Source organism: Centrocercus urophasianus, unplaced genomic scaffold (assembly GCF_019232065.1).
Source record: "Centrocercus urophasianus isolate 14NV4802_14NV808 unplaced genomic scaffold, USGS_Curo_1.0 seq_10, whole genome shotgun sequence".
Lineage (NCBI taxonomy): Eukaryota > Metazoa > Chordata > Aves > Galliformes > Phasianidae > Centrocercus > Centrocercus urophasianus.
Genome location: NW_024884142.1, coordinates 587,167 through 604,810, shown reverse-complemented (window position 1 = coordinate 604,810; position 17,644 = coordinate 587,167). Strand labels below are relative to the sequence as shown.

Genomic DNA, 17,644 nt, shown 5'->3' with positions numbered 1-17,644 from the left:
GTGAGGCAAGATGGGGCGGGAGTGGGGATCTCAGCCACCAATGGGAACAGCGGAGCGGGCTGCCGGCATCCGCTGATTGGTCGGCGGCGGGGGCCCGCGGTATATAGGGCGGATAGTAGCCCCATGCTGAGGGCGTATTGCGTTGTATTGGTTTGTTTTTCTGCGGAGAGTGTTCTCGAGTAGGTTTCAGGCACTCCATGTGATGCTTCGCCCCCTGCACCAAGCCCAGGCGCTCCCTGTAAACACTACAGTGCCATCGGTTCTGAGTTCCTAGTTCTTCCTTCCCCGCGAGAGTACAAATAAGGCACCGCCTCAGAGGGGCTGCTGCAGCCGAACGGCATTACGGGGGGCAGCCCCAGGGCTGCTCCTGATAGCTACTGCCAAACGCTGGGCGACCTCCGGGAGGGCTGAGGCAGCCGAGCAGAGTGCTTACCTAGCCGTGCCGCTCTAGGAGCCGCCCGTCTCTATGGTTCGCACTTCCGGTCCCCTCTTCTTGGCCGAGCGGGTTGAGTGCTCCCTCCCCCCACCCCCGTGGCGACTCTCTAGCCCGCGCTTCCGGCCGCGCTACTTCCGCTCGGCGGCTCGTTGGTGGGTGGTTCCGCCGCCCTCGCCGCCTCGCCGCCCGCTCCGGGCCGTCCGCGCTCTTCAGGTGCTGCCCGCTCCGCTTCGGCCGCCTCAGCGTTCGCCGCCACCTCCCCTCCGCGCACGGCCGCCGCGCCGAAGGCTGGCATCGCGGCGGCCTTCGCCATGGGCGCGTACCTCTCGCAGCCCAACACGGTGAAGAGCTCCGGGGATGGGGCCGGGCTCGGGCCGCGCCCGCTGCACTTCGGTTTCAGCGCTATGCAGGGCTGGCGCGTCTCCATGGAGGTGAGCGGGGCCTGGCCGAGGGTCTGGGCCTGGCGGGAGCGAGCGCTGCTCCTCCTTTCCCTCCCTGCCCTCCCTTCTCTCCCTCCCCCCTGTGCCACCCCCGGCCCTGCGCCGTGCTGGGAGAACTCCGCCCGATGGGAACCTGGGGATGAGGACGGATAGCGACTGCTCACGCAGGTGTAAAGCGATAAGGCAAGGGGGAAGGGTTTTAAACTGATAGAGATTTGCTTGAGGTGTGGTGGAAAATTTTCCCTCAGAGGGCAGCGATGGCGGTGCTGCCCGAGAGCTGAGGGTGCCCCGTGTCTGGAGGTGCTCAGGGCCACCAGCAGCCCTGATGGAGTGGCTGGCAGCCCAGCCTGCAGGAGCAGGTTGGAGCTAGGTGGTGTTTGAGACCCCTTCCAAACCAAGCTATTCCACGAGTCTATGAATAGCATTCATGTCGTGGTTAATTTTCTCTTATAGGTAGCTAGTAAACAAGGGGAGCTCAGGAAGGAGCAACACTGGGCCCTGCAGCCTTAAGGGTGCATCTCCTCTGAATGTGGAAAAGCACCTTCTTGTTTGCAGCCCTCTGGCTTGGTCTGGATGGCCTATTCGCAGCGTTTGGGTTCTGCCAGTACGATTCCACAATGGGATGCTTCATCACTTCTGAAGTGCTTTAGTGGTTTCACTGGTGACAAAGCAGTGACTGAGTTTTTCCTTCTTTCTGCATGTACCAGAGCTTTATGAAGGTGCAGGGTATGGTTTCTAGAGTAGAAGAGGAAGAAAGGAGAATTGGTGCCCGTGCTCCTAAGGTGAACTTGGTGTTTTTGTGCTCAGTTGGCTGTGAGCAGTGGTGTCTCCATTGTGTTGGCCTTTATATGTGGAGACAGAGACACAGCTGGAGCACTGGGGTGACATGCAGCCATCAGCTTGTGGCAAAAGGCTGAATGTAGGCAGTGTTCTGGTGCACAGAGGCTGGAAACATCTTAAGGATGTGGGCTCGGATGGGGGGGAGCAGAGAGCCTGTAGCACTGCTGGTGGGTTACCGTAGTCCTCCCACAGGTGGGAAGCTGGCTCAATTTTGCTATTTTGGAGCCTGTTCTCACTGCTGTTGACCTTTCTGGAAATTGGATGAGGGCCAGAGCTTGCAGCTGTGTTTTTTGCCCTAACCAACATCTTTGGCATATCTCCCCACTGAGAAAAGCGGTGCTGAGGGCATTGGCGTGGACGTGGTTCAGCTGCATTATCACAAGGAATGAGATGGTGGGAGTGCTGTGTTACAAACTGAACCTGCTGCAGATTTCTCCTGTGTGTTTGGTGGGGTTTTTGGTGGATGGGTCTTTATCCCTTTTTTCACGTTTAAGTGTACTCCCACTTTTCCATTAAGCTTGGGAAAAGCTCTGAGCGAAAGTGTATTCCTTTGGTTAATATTAAAGTTTTTAGGTATGGGTTTTGTTGGTGAAGCTTAGCAGCATGTATGGAAGTGGTAGAAGGGTATGGGCGTTTTTGGTTGGTAACAGATCCTGCTGAAGTTCTGTCTGTTGCCTGTGGGTCACGTTTTAGGAGCCTCCAAGTGAGACAGGTATAAGGAGTTCTAAAGATACATACTGTAAAAATCCATTTTTACTCCGAGGAGGTGGTTTTATACATGAGGAAATGCTTTGGGCTGAAGGCTGATAAGGGAGGGATTGCTGGCAGCGGGGCTTTGTGAGCTCCATTGCTCATTGTGGAGCATGAGGTCCTTTACCTGTTTGTCTGCTTCCTCGACAGCGCTGCCCTGGTTTGGGATCAGGACGTGTTGCAGTCGTACAAATGGAGTAGAAGATCATTTTGCTGCCAGCGTTGGGTTTCCTCCCATTTGCGTTTCTTGCTCTAATTAAGCTGCTGCTTAGTCACCAGGGACTTATCCCAGTTAGTTTAGTGTGGTTTTGTTATCTCTCAGGCTTCTGTAAATGCTATGAGAAGTGAGGATAGGAGCAGGAGAGCTCCTCAGCTGTGCAGCAATCCAGCGTGGCTGAGTGTAGGTCTAGAACTGTTTGGGGATGGCTGGCAGTGTGAATGCAACCAAACCTGAAGCCAGCTGACTTGGAACAAGTGCTTTTCTTTTGGGGCATCTGTAGCATAGTGAGATTCAAGATTAAGAGCTTCAACCACAGCAAGGAGGCGAGATCACATTGTTTCAACAGCCCCATGCATGTTTGCTAGCAGAAGTTTGGTTTGCTCACAGGGTGAAAGAGGTCACACTGGTGTAAGGTCTGGGCGGTGTCTTCTTCCAGGTCTGCTGCTCCTGTGACCACGTGGAGATAGAGGCTTCTCTGCGTATTCACCTCGAGTTTTGGTTGTCTTTGTAGTCTGGGAGCATGTACAGGCTGGTAGGATTCTGACATTGGTACCCCAAAGCCCCTGGGACAAACTTTCCCTCCTGTTTGTGAAGTGTGCCAGGGTTTCTGGGCAGCTGGCAGAACAGGGATCTGTCTTATCTTGGGAAGTGGTACCTGGTTCAGTACTTTGGTTTGGGCTCTGCTCGTTGCATCTCCTTTGCTTTGCTGCTGTAAAGATGCTTGGCAGATGCCTGGCTCCTTGCTTTGCTGTCAGGAGCGTCCCGTGTGGTGGAAGCAGGAAGGAGCCTCTGTGCCAAGAGGAGCTTTTCCAGCCCAGCTCTTTGTTCTCGGTGGGTGCAGTAATGCTGTGTGTAGCAAGGCTGCCTTTCCTTGGTCTGCTGGGATAGACAGCTGCTGTCATCTGTGGTCGTGTTCACAGGACAAGCTAAGGCAAAGCCTGGGGTTGTGTGGAAGGCACAAGCTTGGGAGGTTCCATATGTAACCCTCTGTGTTCACCCATGTATCAGAGTAGCTTTTCACTTTGCACAGAACTTGTTTGGCAAGAGCAGGGGAAGAGGGCTACTACAGTAACACAGCCCTTATAGGTACCTCAAAAAGAAGGAATTGATTCAGACTTGAGCGTGGCAGTATCTAGAGCCATACTGAGGAATTAAAACAATATACAGCATGATTTAATTGTAAAGAGGCTGAGCTGCTCTAGCACAGAGACACCACAGTGTGAAAGATCCATGTTCCTTCTCTGAGATGAGGTCTCACCAGGTAAGCTCTTGGAATATGTTCTTGCTCTTCCTCCAGCTTTGAGACTGCTTGCGTCAGCGCTCGCGGCCTCTGCTCCTTTTCATACAGTGCTTTTTGCAATGCATCTCATCCCAGCCTTCTGCTCTCTCTTTCAGGATGCACACAACTGCATACCAGAGCTGGACAGTGAAACGGCCATGTTCTCAGTCTATGATGGACACGGAGGTAACTGCTCCCCTGCTCCCCCCGGAGTTCTTTGCTGTGGCTGCTTGGTAAAAGTGGCTCCTGGCGTGGCAGCTGGAGCCAGTGTCTGCCTAGCTGTAGAAATCCTGCTCCTTCTTGGAAAGCACTTTGTTACATAGATTGACTAAGGCTCTGAGAGTCTCTTGGGGTTTCTAGAAGGAAGGTCATGGGTTGACACAAAACTGCGAGGAGATTTATGTTCCATCTTCTGAATCTCATTTAAGAATGCCTGTTTATTTTCTTGTGGGGTGTTAGGATAATCGCAGAGATTGCAGCTTTATATGTTTGGTGGTTATTTGCATAGGATGTGTTGCATATAAGTAAATTTTTTTTTGTGTTTGAACAAGTAATTTGATCTAGCTCTGCTACCCAATAATTTCACTGCCATATTGTACACTTCAGTTGCAAGAAACTGGTAAATAATCACTGTTATCAATTTCCACTGTCTTAATTTTAAGACAGTGAAAAACTTAACTTAAAGAACTCTGTTCTTTCTTTTAGTAGGAAGAGTCCTAAATCTGTGCTGTTAAATTAAAAAGCAGCCCCCATTTTCTGGCCCTTAAAGCCCACTGTTGCATTGTGGACCCACTGATGCTATGAACCTGACTTAGAATAGTGTGACTGCATCCAATCTGGCTGTTAGTCCAGGTCCCTCTTGCTCCTGAACCGTCACTTGGGTGCTAACTGGCTTATGCTAAAAGTCCACCATGAGTTATTCCAGTTGTTTTTAGCCCAGGTGATGAAATGCCTGGGCCACAGCAGTCGTTCTGCTGCTTGTGTTGGGCATAACCACACATTCCAGGCACTGTATTGTTCCACAGCTCTGATTATGATTGTTGGTTTTGGATTCTAGCTCTGCAGCGTGCTTTCAGGTGGCCAGATAAGCATTGCCTACAGCTTTGAAGATACAGATGTACCATCAATTTATTGTGACATAAGTGGTGTCTGCTTTGATCTCAGCTCCTTTCCTACCAAATCTTTCTTGAGTGATAATAGGTGGCTTTGTGTCCATGCAGTGTGTATATGTAGTTCACAAAGTGCTTTGATTTGGAAGGGACAGTGAAGCTCACCTCACTGCAACCTCTGCCATGAGCTGGGACATCTCCCAGCAGCCCAGGCTGCCCATCCAGCCTGGCTTTGGGCACTGCAGAGATGGAGCACCCACAGCTTCTTTGGGCACCCTGTACCACCCCTCATCACCTTCGTAATGAAGAATTTCTTCCTAATATAATAATCTAAATCTCTCCTCTTTGAGTTTAAAGCTTTTACCCCTTGTTCTGTCACTATATTCCTGACAAAGAATCCTTCCCCAGCTTTCCTCTAGGCCTTTGGGTACAGCAAGGCACAAAGGGCTCCCCAGAGCCTTCTCTTCTGCAGGCTGAGCAACCCCAGCTCTCAGCCTGCTGTGCACTTTGGGTAAGTCCAGGTAGATAACATCAATTGCTTTTCCCTTATCTGCTGATGCTGTAACCCTGCTATAGAAGGCAACAGCATTTCTCAGGGACTGTTTGCCCTTATTGAAACCATCTTGGCTTTCCCCAGTCACCTCTGAGTTCTCTGCCTGCCTTAGCACAGTTCCCAGGAGGATTTATCCACCAATTATTCTTAATGTCTGTCAGTGAGGAATTTCATCTGCCAATGTCATGTATTTGCAGGGCTCAGGTACCAGATGTGCAGGTCCATACTTCTGCAAACCCAGTTTCCTCTATGTTCTGAAGCTCTTTAATGGATGTTTTTGGTATCATGTATGGGCCTTTCATGTCTTTGATAGTGGAGCAAACGGAGGAGGAGGCTGCCTGCTCCCTACATGGCATCTCACTTTCATGCGTGATTGCCTTTAGAATCAAGTCATCTAAATGTGACAGTTTGTAAATAAGAGTTTAAGGCTTACCTGTAGTGGCAGTTCTTCTTACAAAGGTTGGTCCCAGTCAGTAACTGATACATCAGTCAGTTACCCCCAGTTCTGAGATGGGATCAGAAGAGATGGGATCAGTCTGAAGTGTTTAGATTGAATGTTTTGAAACTCTTCCTCTTGAACTTGATTCCAGAGCATGCAGAGAACTGGGTAGGGCACCTGCTCGTGTCCCCAAGATTATCTTTGAGAACACCTGAGTGATGGATTGGTTCTGAAAGGCAGAGAAGGGCAAAGAAGTCGAGGACTTAGCAACTATAAAGCTTAATGGTTTTTCTTACATAAATTCAGAAACCACTTGTAAGCATCTAACAAGAAGATAAAGTAACAGTTGGCAAAAACTGGTTAGGAACAAATGACATCGAGCCAGTGTGTTTTTCTTTGAGATCAACGTGATCTTGTTAGCATTTATTTCATGTGTTGGTTGTCGAAAGGACTTCTTATGAAGCTCACATCTGTGTAGGACAGGAAGCAACGCGTGTTTCTGTTTCTTCTGTTTGTGGAATTTTTTGTTTTACTTTTTTTAATGCAATAGAAAAAATTGTGAGAGACACTGGGGAAAGCCATCAATTGGGATGGCAAAGCACTGGCACGGGTTTTTACTTTGTATTTTACATTTCTGGGGTGGGATTTCTCCAGCTTTTCCTTGGCAAACCTTATCAGAACAGACACAGAAACCGAACCTGATGTGGAAGACCAACGTTTGTCCACTTCTACTTTTGTATGATTTCACTGATGCATTACTTCTTCAGTTCAAAACAATTCCTCAGGTTCATTTCATTTAAAGGAGTTTTTAAGGCAATAATCTCCCCAACGTTTATCAGCTGTCAGTGGAAAGAATTAATTGAGCTTTTCTTTTATACCTCACTCAGATTCCTGGTAGCTTTAAGCTAGTTAAGCCTTAAGTCCCTATTAATCTCCCAGCTTCACATGGGAGAAGTTCTATTACTGCTTTCCTCACGATGTTTTCTCATATGTAGCTTTCCATTTTACTTCACAGTTTATGTTTTCCCAATGAATGATTTCATGCAGCTCCTCTCTTTGGGATGCCAGCAGTCGTAGGATCACCAGCGTTGGAAAGGACCTCTAAGACACCGAGTCCAGGCACCAAGCCATCAGCACCAGGCCCGCTGCTCCCCGGGGGTTCCATGGTGCTCGTTGGCAGCCAGCTGATTTGTGACTTGATTCTGAGCTTTCTTTATCACAAATTCAAATTGAACGTGTCTAAATAAAGATGGGATCTTACAGTCAGATCTACTCTCAGTCTTACAAAGGCGAGAGGGGATGGGTTTGTGCACGTCCGTGTGCTGACAATGATTTCATCTGGGAACCTTGATCTCCAGAGGCCTTTGCCTTGCCTGGGCTTCCATGTTCCTGCCTTGAGGCCACTGCCTGCTCCTGTCTTCACACGTCCTGTTCAGGCCCGTGCTCCTGGAGATGGAGCAATCACAGTGCAGCACGATTCTTGTTGGTTCTTGGGTACCTGACTGCCAGGATAAATGGGGTTTGCTCCATATTTCATCTGAGTGAGACTTGGCTGGATGCTTCTCAGTTAGAAAACAGCAGTACAATGATTAATGGAGACTTGGAGAGTTGTGCTGAGGGATTCATAATGCAGATGTGGAAGATGTGATCCTAGATACAGCGTTGGCTTGTATATGAATAATTCTGTTCTCCACGTGTTCAACCCCTGAAGGCTTTTGAGGATGCTTCTAGATGGAGGCACTGCACACAATATCCTGTGTGATGAAGAGCACCCAGCAGGACAGAGGTTTCTGCATCAGCTTTCTCACCTGGCTCTTCTGCTTTGCTCTTGCTGCCCTCACTCCTCCGTGGGCCTGAGTATTTGGAAGGAAAGTGCTTGATATTTAGTGAGGATGAGATGTTGATAAAATGTGGTGAGTGAGCTGATTTTTGACATGTAACCAAAACCAGGAGTGTGACACCCAATGAACTGAAAGGAGCCATCAGCAGCCAGCAGGGTGATGCTGAGTGCACCTCTGCACGACTGTGGGAAGGATCCCTTGGCACAGCTTTTGTGACACTTAATGCCCACTCAGTGCTCTGGTCAGGATCTGGCTTCTAGATTGCACTCCCACAAAGGCTTTTTTGATGAGAAAAATCTGATAAGTTTCTTTCTGTTGACAGGTCCAGAAATGCTGAGACAGTATTTAAGTACATGTGTCTGGATCTAAGAGTTGAGTTCCTTGAGCCTAGCTCAGCTTCTCTGGCCACGTTGGCAGCGCTGTGCTTTGAGGTACTGATTCAGCTTATAAAAACCATTAGACCTCCCTGGGACTGCTGTGCAAGCAACTGGATCTGTGGTCTGTGTGCTGGGCTGCTGGCTGCCTCCTGTGCACTGAGGGGACGCACAGCTTTTGGATTGAAGGACTTGTTTTGTTAAATCATCGCCCACAGGTGGAAGACCCCAAAGAATCTTTGGGCATTTTGGTTAAAAAATCTGGGCATTTTGGTTAAAACACTGTGAGTGAGCATCTTTTTCCTACAGGCTGGGCACCAGCCCATGCCTTATCTGCTTACAGAGGCAGAATGGAAGCCTTGAGCCCGTAACAGTAAAGCTGCTGTGACTTACTCAGATCAAACTACCTGTTACTTTGAAGAAAATTCCTCGTCCCTAGCTTTGGTGCAAAGATTGCACTGTTCAAACATCTCCATCTGGCAGAGGATCAGATGTCCACGCTGGTATTATTAGATCTGTCAGCTGCTTCCAGCTGGGCAGGAATGGAGCTTCACCGGAGTATCCAAACAAGATTAGAAAGTAGATAAGTCAGATGTCAGGGCTGTCATGCAGATTGAGTTGGAAGAGAAACTGGAGGAGACTGTATTGATGTCTGGCAATCATGTCAGCGGCCCCGTGCTGCTGTTTCTGGCTTTTGACAAGCTGTTCCTGCAGTTTTCTTGGGTTTTCTTTTCATTCTGCTGAGGGATGCACAGTGCAGCACTTTGCTTACTGGTCAGAAGCATAATGGGAACACCTAAGTGTAATGTCCAGGTCTAAGCCAAAGCACCAGCCAAGTTCTGAGCACGAGCTCTGCATTCTCACAGCTGTCTTTGGGCCTGGCTGTTCAGCTGCTGGTGTCACTGCCCTTATTCACTGCTATCTCCATGGATGGCCAGTAGAAATTGTGTTGGCTCGTAGATAGAAATGTGGCTGTATCATCTGTAACAGTCCTCCATCATCACGTGTAAACGTGTCCAGGTGTGATTCTTTGCTCAGTTTGTCTCATGACCAGTTCTTTAACCTATTTGGCTGTGTGGCATCTCGAAAGGTGAACTTTTTAAGCAAAGTGCTTTATGCCTTACCTAAATTGCTCTGGGCAGCCTGATCTGGTGAGTGAAGGACCCTGCCTGTTGCAGGGGGGTTGAAATTTTGATCATTGAGGTCCTTTTCAACCCAGGCCATTATGAAATCATCGAATCGTTCAGGTTGGAAAAGGGCTCCAGGTCCAACCATCAGCCCATCCCCACCGTGACCACTAAACCACGTCCCTAAATTGACTCATGGAATCATTAAGGTTGGAAAAGACCCTAAGAAATCTGCTCCAATCACCCACCTACCACCACCGTGCCCACTGGACTAAACTAAATCATGCTCAGTTTTCTCAACAAAAGTCATAGAATCTTCATGAGCAGATGTTGAGTTGGATCCACAAGTTCTGCTTTCCAGAAGCCTAGCTTAATGGACATTAATTGCCTGTCCTTTCCATGGGGGACCCTGTGAGCCCCAGCCAATCTTTTATTTCCCTGCCAGGTCTGTTATTGTCAGGTTGTCTTGGTTTTCCTTCCAAGTTCTCATTAAAAGCACTGGGGTCATTTCTTGCATTGTTTATTCTTCAGTGACCTTCCAGCATTTTCTCCCCTCTTCCTTCCACCACATTTTTGAGAGTATGATCAGAATAGAGCTCAGTCTCTTTGTTGTGTAGCTCCACAGCGTTGAACTTTTCAGTGCTATTTTACCGGCAGCTGTTTTGCAGGGTTTCTGTTCTTTGTCAGTGGCCACTTAATCCCTTTTCAGCAAGCACATTCAAAAAGTCCCTTGTCTGCTGTTTCTTTTTTCTTCCAATCTCACCCCCTTTTTACTTCTCACTATGTTCCCTCTGCACAACTTCCCTCTGCATAGCATGGGTCCACGTGGAACAGTGGTCAGAATAGGCCCATGTTCCCTTCCTGGCAGCTTCCAGTGTTGCCCAGCTCTGAGAGGTGAGAACTTATTGAGGTTCCCCAGGGGTGGTCAGCAAATCGAAGCATACCTGAGAAGCACAGCAGTCTGCTCTGTGTGATTTCTTTCTCCATGTCTGGGTTGGTTCTGATTGCACCCCAAGATCTGCCTTGGGAATTTGGTTGCTTAAGCGTACGTTGTGCTTCTGGGAGGACCGGCATCTTTAAGTGGTTTCTGCTGTCTTTCAGGAGAAGAAGTTGCCCTGTACTGTGCCAAGTATCTTCCCGAGATCATCAAGGATCAGAAGGCCTATAAGGAAGGCAAATTGCAAAAGGTATGAGTGAAGCACTGCCCTGGAACAGGCTTGAATACCAGTGCAGTAGAAAGCCCTTGTTTGTTACCTAGGGCTTACACAGTGCCCCCTCCCTCCAGGATCTGTCTGCCCCACCTTTCTCTATTGTAATTCTCTCTGGTGGTGCTGATCTGGCATTGGGTATCCCCAGGGTTGGTACTGGGATCTGGTTTGGACCAGATGGACCCAGAGATACTGCCTGCCTTGAGCAGTTCAGTCTCCACTTCTGTGTGGTGTGTTCTGGAAGAGGTTTGATCACAGCAGGTGTCCTATAGGGATGATGAAACTGTGTGTCCTGATTATGTCTGTGTTCATATTTAGGCCCTGGAAGATGCTTTCTTAGCCATAGATGCCAAGCTCACCACTGAGGAGGTGATTAAAGAGCTCTCTCAGATGGCTGGGCGACCCCAAGATGATGAAGATGAGAAAGAGAAAGTTGCTGATGAAGATGATGGTAAGTCAGATGCTACTGACAAGATAAGACTGCAGCTCCAGGCCAGGCACTGAGCAGCTGGACCAGGTCTCCGTTAGCAGAAGGTTTGCTTGTCCAAATCACCCAGTTCAGTTTCAGGTGAAGCTGCCACCTCTCTCCGTTGCTTTGAGCTGATTCTAGGAGAATGCTGATTCATCTGGTAGCTTAATCCTCTGGACAGCAAACCAACCTGTAGCAGTTTTCCATAGGATATCCTCCATGTGCAGACTTCTAGGATGTGGCAGAAATCATTGAGCTGGGAAGTGGGCTAAGCTGTAAAAGTGAAATGTGTGGTGCTTATCTCTGCCAGGCCGCTGTCAGACAACCTGTAGGCAGGACTGAATGAGATTCTTGTCTCTTTTCAGCAATTCTTTCTTGCCAAGAAGTGAGTGTGCTTTTCTGTGAGCAAGTAGTTGCCAGATCATGAAGCCAGCTTAGAAGATGGATCCTAGGGTAGAATCCTGCGCTGCTCTTGGCTGAACAGCTTGTGTCTAGCCTTCAAGCAGATGTAAAGGGATGCTGTCACCCTGAGCAGTGTGTTGATCTGTCATTGCTGAGTTTGTTAGCCCTCATTCTCCAGCCAACAAAGGGTTTTGTTGTTATTGGGTTTGGTTTTTTTTCTTTTTTATCCTGTATTTTTCTGAAGCATTTGGGATATGGCTTTCTTTTCATTTTGACTTTAAGTAGCAAAGAGAAGGATAACCAAGGGGTTGTCAGCAGGGAAATGATGAAGGTTATCTGATACCAGTGGAGTTTCTGGTCCTGGGCTCCCAGTTCGGGAAAAGCCATCCTATTTTCTGTCTAGCGTCCTTCATACCTAAAGCTACTTTATGATCTCATTTTAAACGTCTAGATCCCAAATGCTTGGGATCTCTGTGCATAAGCCCTGTGGAGCAACTGCTGTAACAAAAACTTATTCCCAGTCGTCGAAGTGTTAATGAGCAAATCTGCACATGAAAGCGGTCTGTCTGCTTTCCCCCACAGCTTCATTGGAGCTCACTCTGGTGTAATACGAGGCTCTTTACCCCCCAACCTTTACATGTAATTTAAACACTTCTGTGCTGCCTACAAGCCAGCCAGATAGCATCAGCAGCCTGAGGCGCCGCGATAACTTGCAGACTGCTTGCCTGAGCCGTGGGCAGGAGCCCTTCCCCTGCCATCTGCATATTGTTCATCTGCAGTGCCTGGAAGCAGTGGGACGGTGCAGGCCTGGCTGCATTCGTCTGTGCCTGCTGGTGAGCAGCAAGCATGCTGAGCATTGCTGAAACACGTCTGCAAATGGCAACCTCCAGTCGCGGCACCTCGCTGCTGAGCACAGTGTGTTGCACAGCTGCTGCTATGGTGATGTGTCCTGCTTTTTGACCCTCTTTGTCCTCACCCCCTCCCCCTTTCCGTTTCTAGTGGATAATGAGGAAGCTGCTCTTCTGCACGAAGAAGCCACAATGACCATTGAGGAACTTCTCACACGTTATGGACAAAACTGCACCAAGAACCTCAAACACAAGTCCTTAGCTCTGGCTGGGGAGAATGCTGCGGAGGGGACAGGCAAGCAGCACGATGGGGAGTCAAATATGAACGGAGAGGCTGAGCCAGGGGACCTTATCGACCACAAGGAGAGGAAGAATGGGAAGCCAGATGAAGAAATCACGGGTATTTCCTCCACCTCAGACAAAGCCAGCACTGGAGGCAACAGCCCTGCTCTGCAGAAGCCTGAACTAGGCAAAGGTGACGAGGCCGTCACCTCTTCTACTGGGGAGGCCGGGCCCTCCTGCTCCTCCACGGGAAAGCCCCAGCGCACAACCAAATCCAAATTTTTTGAGGACAGTGAGGATGAGTCAGATGAGGTTGAGGAAGAGGAGGAAGACAGTGAGGTAGGAAAAAGCACTGGGACAGAGTGGCCTTCTGGCTGGGCAGAATGCATTGCTTGCTGTGGTACTTGAGCGACGAGGCTCATCCTAGGTGTGCCCTAGGAGTAGGTTTTTCAGGCTGATACTACGAGGCCATCTCATTGGGGATTGTGTAGATAATTCTGAGGGCACCATACCCTCACCTGCACAGCAGCCATAGTGGATACTCATCGGTCTTGCTGCATGCACCATCCCTCCATTCACTGTGGTAGTTGAAACTAGCTGCTCTGTTCGTAGACATCAGGTTTGGGGAACGCCGACCAGGTCATTTCACTCTTCTGGGGCAAAGTGATCCTCTGTCCCTGGGGTGGAGAGACCAGGTGTCTGGGGAGGGCACTGAGGGTGTCCTGCGTGACTCCTGGTGGTATCTCTTGTTTCTTGTAGGAATGCAGTGAAGATGAGGATGGTTACAGTAGCGAAGAGGCAGAGAATGAAGATGATGAAGATGACACTGAAGAAGCCGAGGAAGATGAGGATGAAGAGGAGGAAATGTTGTTACCAGGCATGGAGGGGAAAGAGGAGGTGCACACCTTGTTCCTGTGTTCTGCAGCATAGCGTGGAGCCAAGGGCACGTGGCAAGGGGTGGGGGGAGGGGATGAGGCTCAGCAGGGGGCTTTCCATTCAGCTAAGAATATTCCTTCTGTTTTCCCGAGGCTGAACACAGCTACTGACAGCCTGACTCAAGGCAAAAGATGGAGGGGTAGAGCATATATCTGGGCACCAGGCTGAGACTTCACTGCAGGGTTTGCTGTGCTTAGAAATGCTGTGGGAGCTGGCATGGGAGGGGCACGTGTGACATTAGCAGGACAGCTGCTCCTGGGCAGAGCATTGCCCTTGGCCAGGCCAAGGCTGTGGCTCCTCAGCCCATGGCAGATGGCCAGGGACCCAGGATCTCAAGGAAAGGGAGTAACAGCTTCCAAGGTGCCAACTTTTCTCTCTTTGGGGAGGTATCCTGGCTTGCTGCGAGTCTCCTGCTTGAGTTGGGCGGGAGCTGGAACTGCTGCATTAGAGTTGAGGGCACAGCAGGATGTGTTGAACACTGGAAAATCACGGGCAGTTGTGATGCAGTGGAGGGGTGGTTTGATCGTGCCTCTGAGTGAACACACGACTGCCATTTTTCATTCTTCTTTCATTTTCTCCATTGCTCTGTGTGCTTATGGGAAGAAGGATCGAGATGAGTTTGGGGCAGAGCTGAGCCCGTGGTGGTTAGTGCTCCTTATCATCTGATCTACAGCAATAGGAAGAAGCCTGAGCAAAAATGTTTTTCTTGCAGCCTGGCTCTGACAGTGGGACGACTGCTGTCGTGGCCCTCATCCGAGGCAAGCAGCTGATTGTGGCTAATGCTGGAGACTCTCGCTGCGTGGTGTCAGAAGGTGGCAAAGCTGTCGACATGTCATATGACCACAAGCCAGAGGATGAGGTGGAACTGGCCAGGATAAAGAATGCCGGCGGCAAGGTCACCATGGATGGGAGAGTGAATGGTGGCCTCAACCTCTCCAGGGCAATTGGTGAGCAGAACTGGGGGTGGACAGTGGTGTGCCTGGCCTCAGCACATCCGTGCTTCCAGCACTTGCCAGCCACTAAGTTTAAGGAACAGTTTTCAATTTGATGATGTTTAGAATCTGTTTGGTATTTCATCTGGTGAGATTTCAGCCTAATGAGAGAAAACAGCCATGAAACTGGCAGTGGAGAGTATGCCCAGCCCCTGCCAGGCTGTGGCACAGGATGCAGTGTGTGAGGCCTTCAGGGCTTTTGTGCCTGCAGCTGTGCTGTCAGGAAACCACCCTGCATAATAAACTATCTCAAAAAAAAAAAAGACTTTCCAATAGGAAAGATTTTCTCTTTTCTGTTGCTTGTTAGGATGCTGTTGAAGTATCTTGGTGTGTTGCTTACTACAGACCTAACTTCCTACCAGTTTGAGCCCATTTGTTCTTGAGCCAGGCTTGTCTTTTAATTGTATGAGCTCCATTCCCCTTGTGCAGCGCTTCAGGCAGCACCTGACTGCTGTTTCCTCTCATCCTTTGGTCTCTTACAAGTAATGTGGGAGTCATTAATAACTGAGGAGATCTGGCATGTCTGGTAGCAGCCCAACAGTCTGAGCAGATGAGAAGCTTGGAGGCATTAGGGGAAGGGTAGGCAGTGACACTGACAATATACTAGGAAATGCACAGAGAAGGGAGAGAAATGTCAGCAGGCAAGGGTTGAAGTGAAGAGTTCTTGTGTGGAAAGACCCAAACCACAGAAATGATCACCTAGGGGTAAAGAGATGAAAACACACGTAGGGTGAAATCTAGGGGTCTGTTTATCTAAGGAAACTATTTCCTACTGTTCTGTGCTTGCTGTAGAAGTGTACTCCTGCAGTGTAATGCCAGATAAGCCCCTTAGTCAGAGCTGAGGATTGATTTTTCTCAAGTGAGCTTTAGCTTACTGAGGGTTGAGAAGATCCAGCAGTGCAATGTGGGCTGTCAGGTCGGGCATTGTACTGTCCTATCTAGCCATGAGTTTAGGGCTGGGCAGTGTTCCTCATTGCTCAGGGGTAGGCAGGGTTGCCAGTACCCAGCAGCTGCACAAATTGATCCTCCTCTCCCCTACAGGTGATCACTTCTACAAGCGGAACAAGAATCTGCCTCCAGAGGAACAGATGATCTCTGCCTTGCCTGACATCAAAGTGCTGACAATAAATGATGACCATGACTTCATGGTCATTGCCTGTGATGGAATCTGGTAGGTAGTGAGGGAGCAGTTGTTCCTCTTTGGCCATCACTGCCCTGATCTCTCTTGGGGCAGTGTGGTACGACTGCTCCCTTAGCTAATAACCCTTCTGACCTTCCCATTCTGCAGGAACGTGATGAGCAGCCAGGAAGTGGTGGATTTCATCCAGTCCAAGATCACCCAAAAGGATGAGAACGGAGTCCTGAGGCCGCTCTCCTCCATTGTAGAAGAGGTAAGGTCCAAAGCTCACCCCATCAGTCTCTCCACCGTCCTGTCAGCACACAGTGATTCTGCACCCCAGCTCCATCAGGCCTTGTTCAGAGCTTAAGGGATCTGGCAGACGTAGGTCGCAGTGCCGGCTGTTACAGGAGCAGAGTTGTGTCTGAATTAGGGGCCACTTCCTTTGGCGCCTTGATTAATGCCTTTGACCCCTGAGTTACTGTCAAGCCAAGGGAGTTTCTGTCCACTTTCAGGAAGCCAGGGGTGCCGAGGGCTGGTTCTGTCCCTTGTCTGGCTGTAAACACCTGAGCTCAGCCCGTGATATTCTGGGCTGGCAGCCCCTACCTGCACTGCTATCAGAGGGGGCCCAGTGTGTCAGAATATTCAAAGTGCTGTGTGTCTGCTGTCTGCTAACCTGTCCCATCCTTTCTCAGCTGCTGGATCAGTGTTTGGCTCCAGACACCTCAGGGGACGGCACTGGCTGCGATAACATGACCTGCATCATTATCAGTTTTAAACCCCGCAATACACACCCACCTGCTGACAGTGGGAAGAGGAAACTGGAGGATGTGGCAGCACAGGCAGCACCAGCAGAGGAGAACGGCAGCGATAAGAAGAAGGCCAAGCTGGAATAGCAAGCCTCGCACAGGGACTGTGCTGTGCGCTCACCAGACTCTCGTTTCTTAAACATGCTGAACTCAAGACTCCAAAGTCTTGTCCTTTTTTTAGCCTTAGCAGAGGCCTTGTTTGTCCGTGTCCTGGTTGGGGGGTTGGGGGGCGGGTCTGGTTAGCAAGGGCATGTGGCACTGTTCATCTGTAACCATTCCAAAGAGCGAGCCAAGGGCAGAGCTGCACGCGGGAGCAGCCGGCGGCCGCGGCGTGGGAGCCCACCATCGGTGGCAACCTCTTAGCACAGAGCCCTGTGGTTAGAAGGATGTCCCCCCCATTGTCTCCATGTGGTTGTTGCCATTTCTGTGCCTGTGACTTTCTGTTCGGAGGGAAAGAACTTTTTCACTGTTGAGGTTTTTTAAATCTGCACCCAATTATTTAAGGCCCTTTCTGTTTTTATTTGTGAAACAATCCGGCTGTGGTGCTGCCGCCACACCTCATTCTGTTGTACACTTTCAATCAATACTTTTTTCAAACTAAAAGCCCGGAAAACATAGTTGTACTTCTGGTCATTGGTCCTTTCCTGGAAGTGGCGGGCGAGGAAGGTGGGAAGGGAGGAGAGAACATCTCTTTCCCTGTGTCTCAGGGCACCGTGAGGGTTTCTGGGTTGTGGACAGCTTTATATGGCTTTTGTCAATACTGCCACTGCTTCTGTGGGATGAACTCTGCTGTTCCATGCTGCTGTGTCCCTTCACCTTGCACCCATGCTTCACCAGCCCAGAGATCTTCGTGACAAGGCAAGCCCGTTCCCAAGTGGCCCTGACCCCAAGTCCCTCTGCTACGTGCTCAGTAATGACGTGTCCAGAGCTGGAGCTGCTTTTGTCCCCCCCCCATGCTCCTCCTGCAGTGAGACCCTCACAGGAGGGTCATTTTTCAATTTAGGTTCTGGTTATTAAAGAGACTCCACAGAGTCTGTTTGGCAGTGATCTCACATTGGAAATTTGCATTGAGATGTAACTGGTTTTAGAGCACTTACTGCGTGCTTCCGATGTTTTATCTTGAGAACTTTGAATCAAAATGCTTGTGGTATGTCATGTGCCATATCCAAGGCC

At 49.6% G+C, this 17,644-nt stretch overlaps 1 protein-coding gene across 2 annotated transcripts; it reads left to right on the top strand.

Annotated features, from left to right (window-relative positions):
* The first annotated feature begins 714 nt into the window (after positions 1 to 714).
* Positions 715 to 17,086, top strand: PPM1G (protein phosphatase, Mg2+/Mn2+ dependent 1G). 2 transcript variants are annotated; one of them, XM_042810961.1, is made up of 10 exons: positions 715 to 867; positions 4,082 to 4,151; positions 10,510 to 10,595; positions 10,935 to 11,067; positions 12,487 to 12,956; positions 13,377 to 13,514; positions 14,266 to 14,500; positions 15,587 to 15,716; positions 15,834 to 15,936; positions 16,358 to 17,086. In XM_042810961.1, the coding sequence occupies exons 1-10, from the start codon at positions 748 to 750 to the stop codon at positions 16,556 to 16,558; spliced, it is 1,686 nt and encodes a 561-aa protein (XP_042666895.1). In that variant the 5' UTR covers positions 715 to 747; the 3' UTR covers positions 16,559 to 17,086. The 2 variants fall into 2 exon arrangements, with proteins under 2 accessions (XP_042666895.1, XP_042666901.1); XM_042810967.1 differs by lacking the exon at positions 715 to 867 and adding an exon at positions 1,243 to 3,947.
* Positions 17,087 to 17,644: the final 558 nt, after the last annotated feature.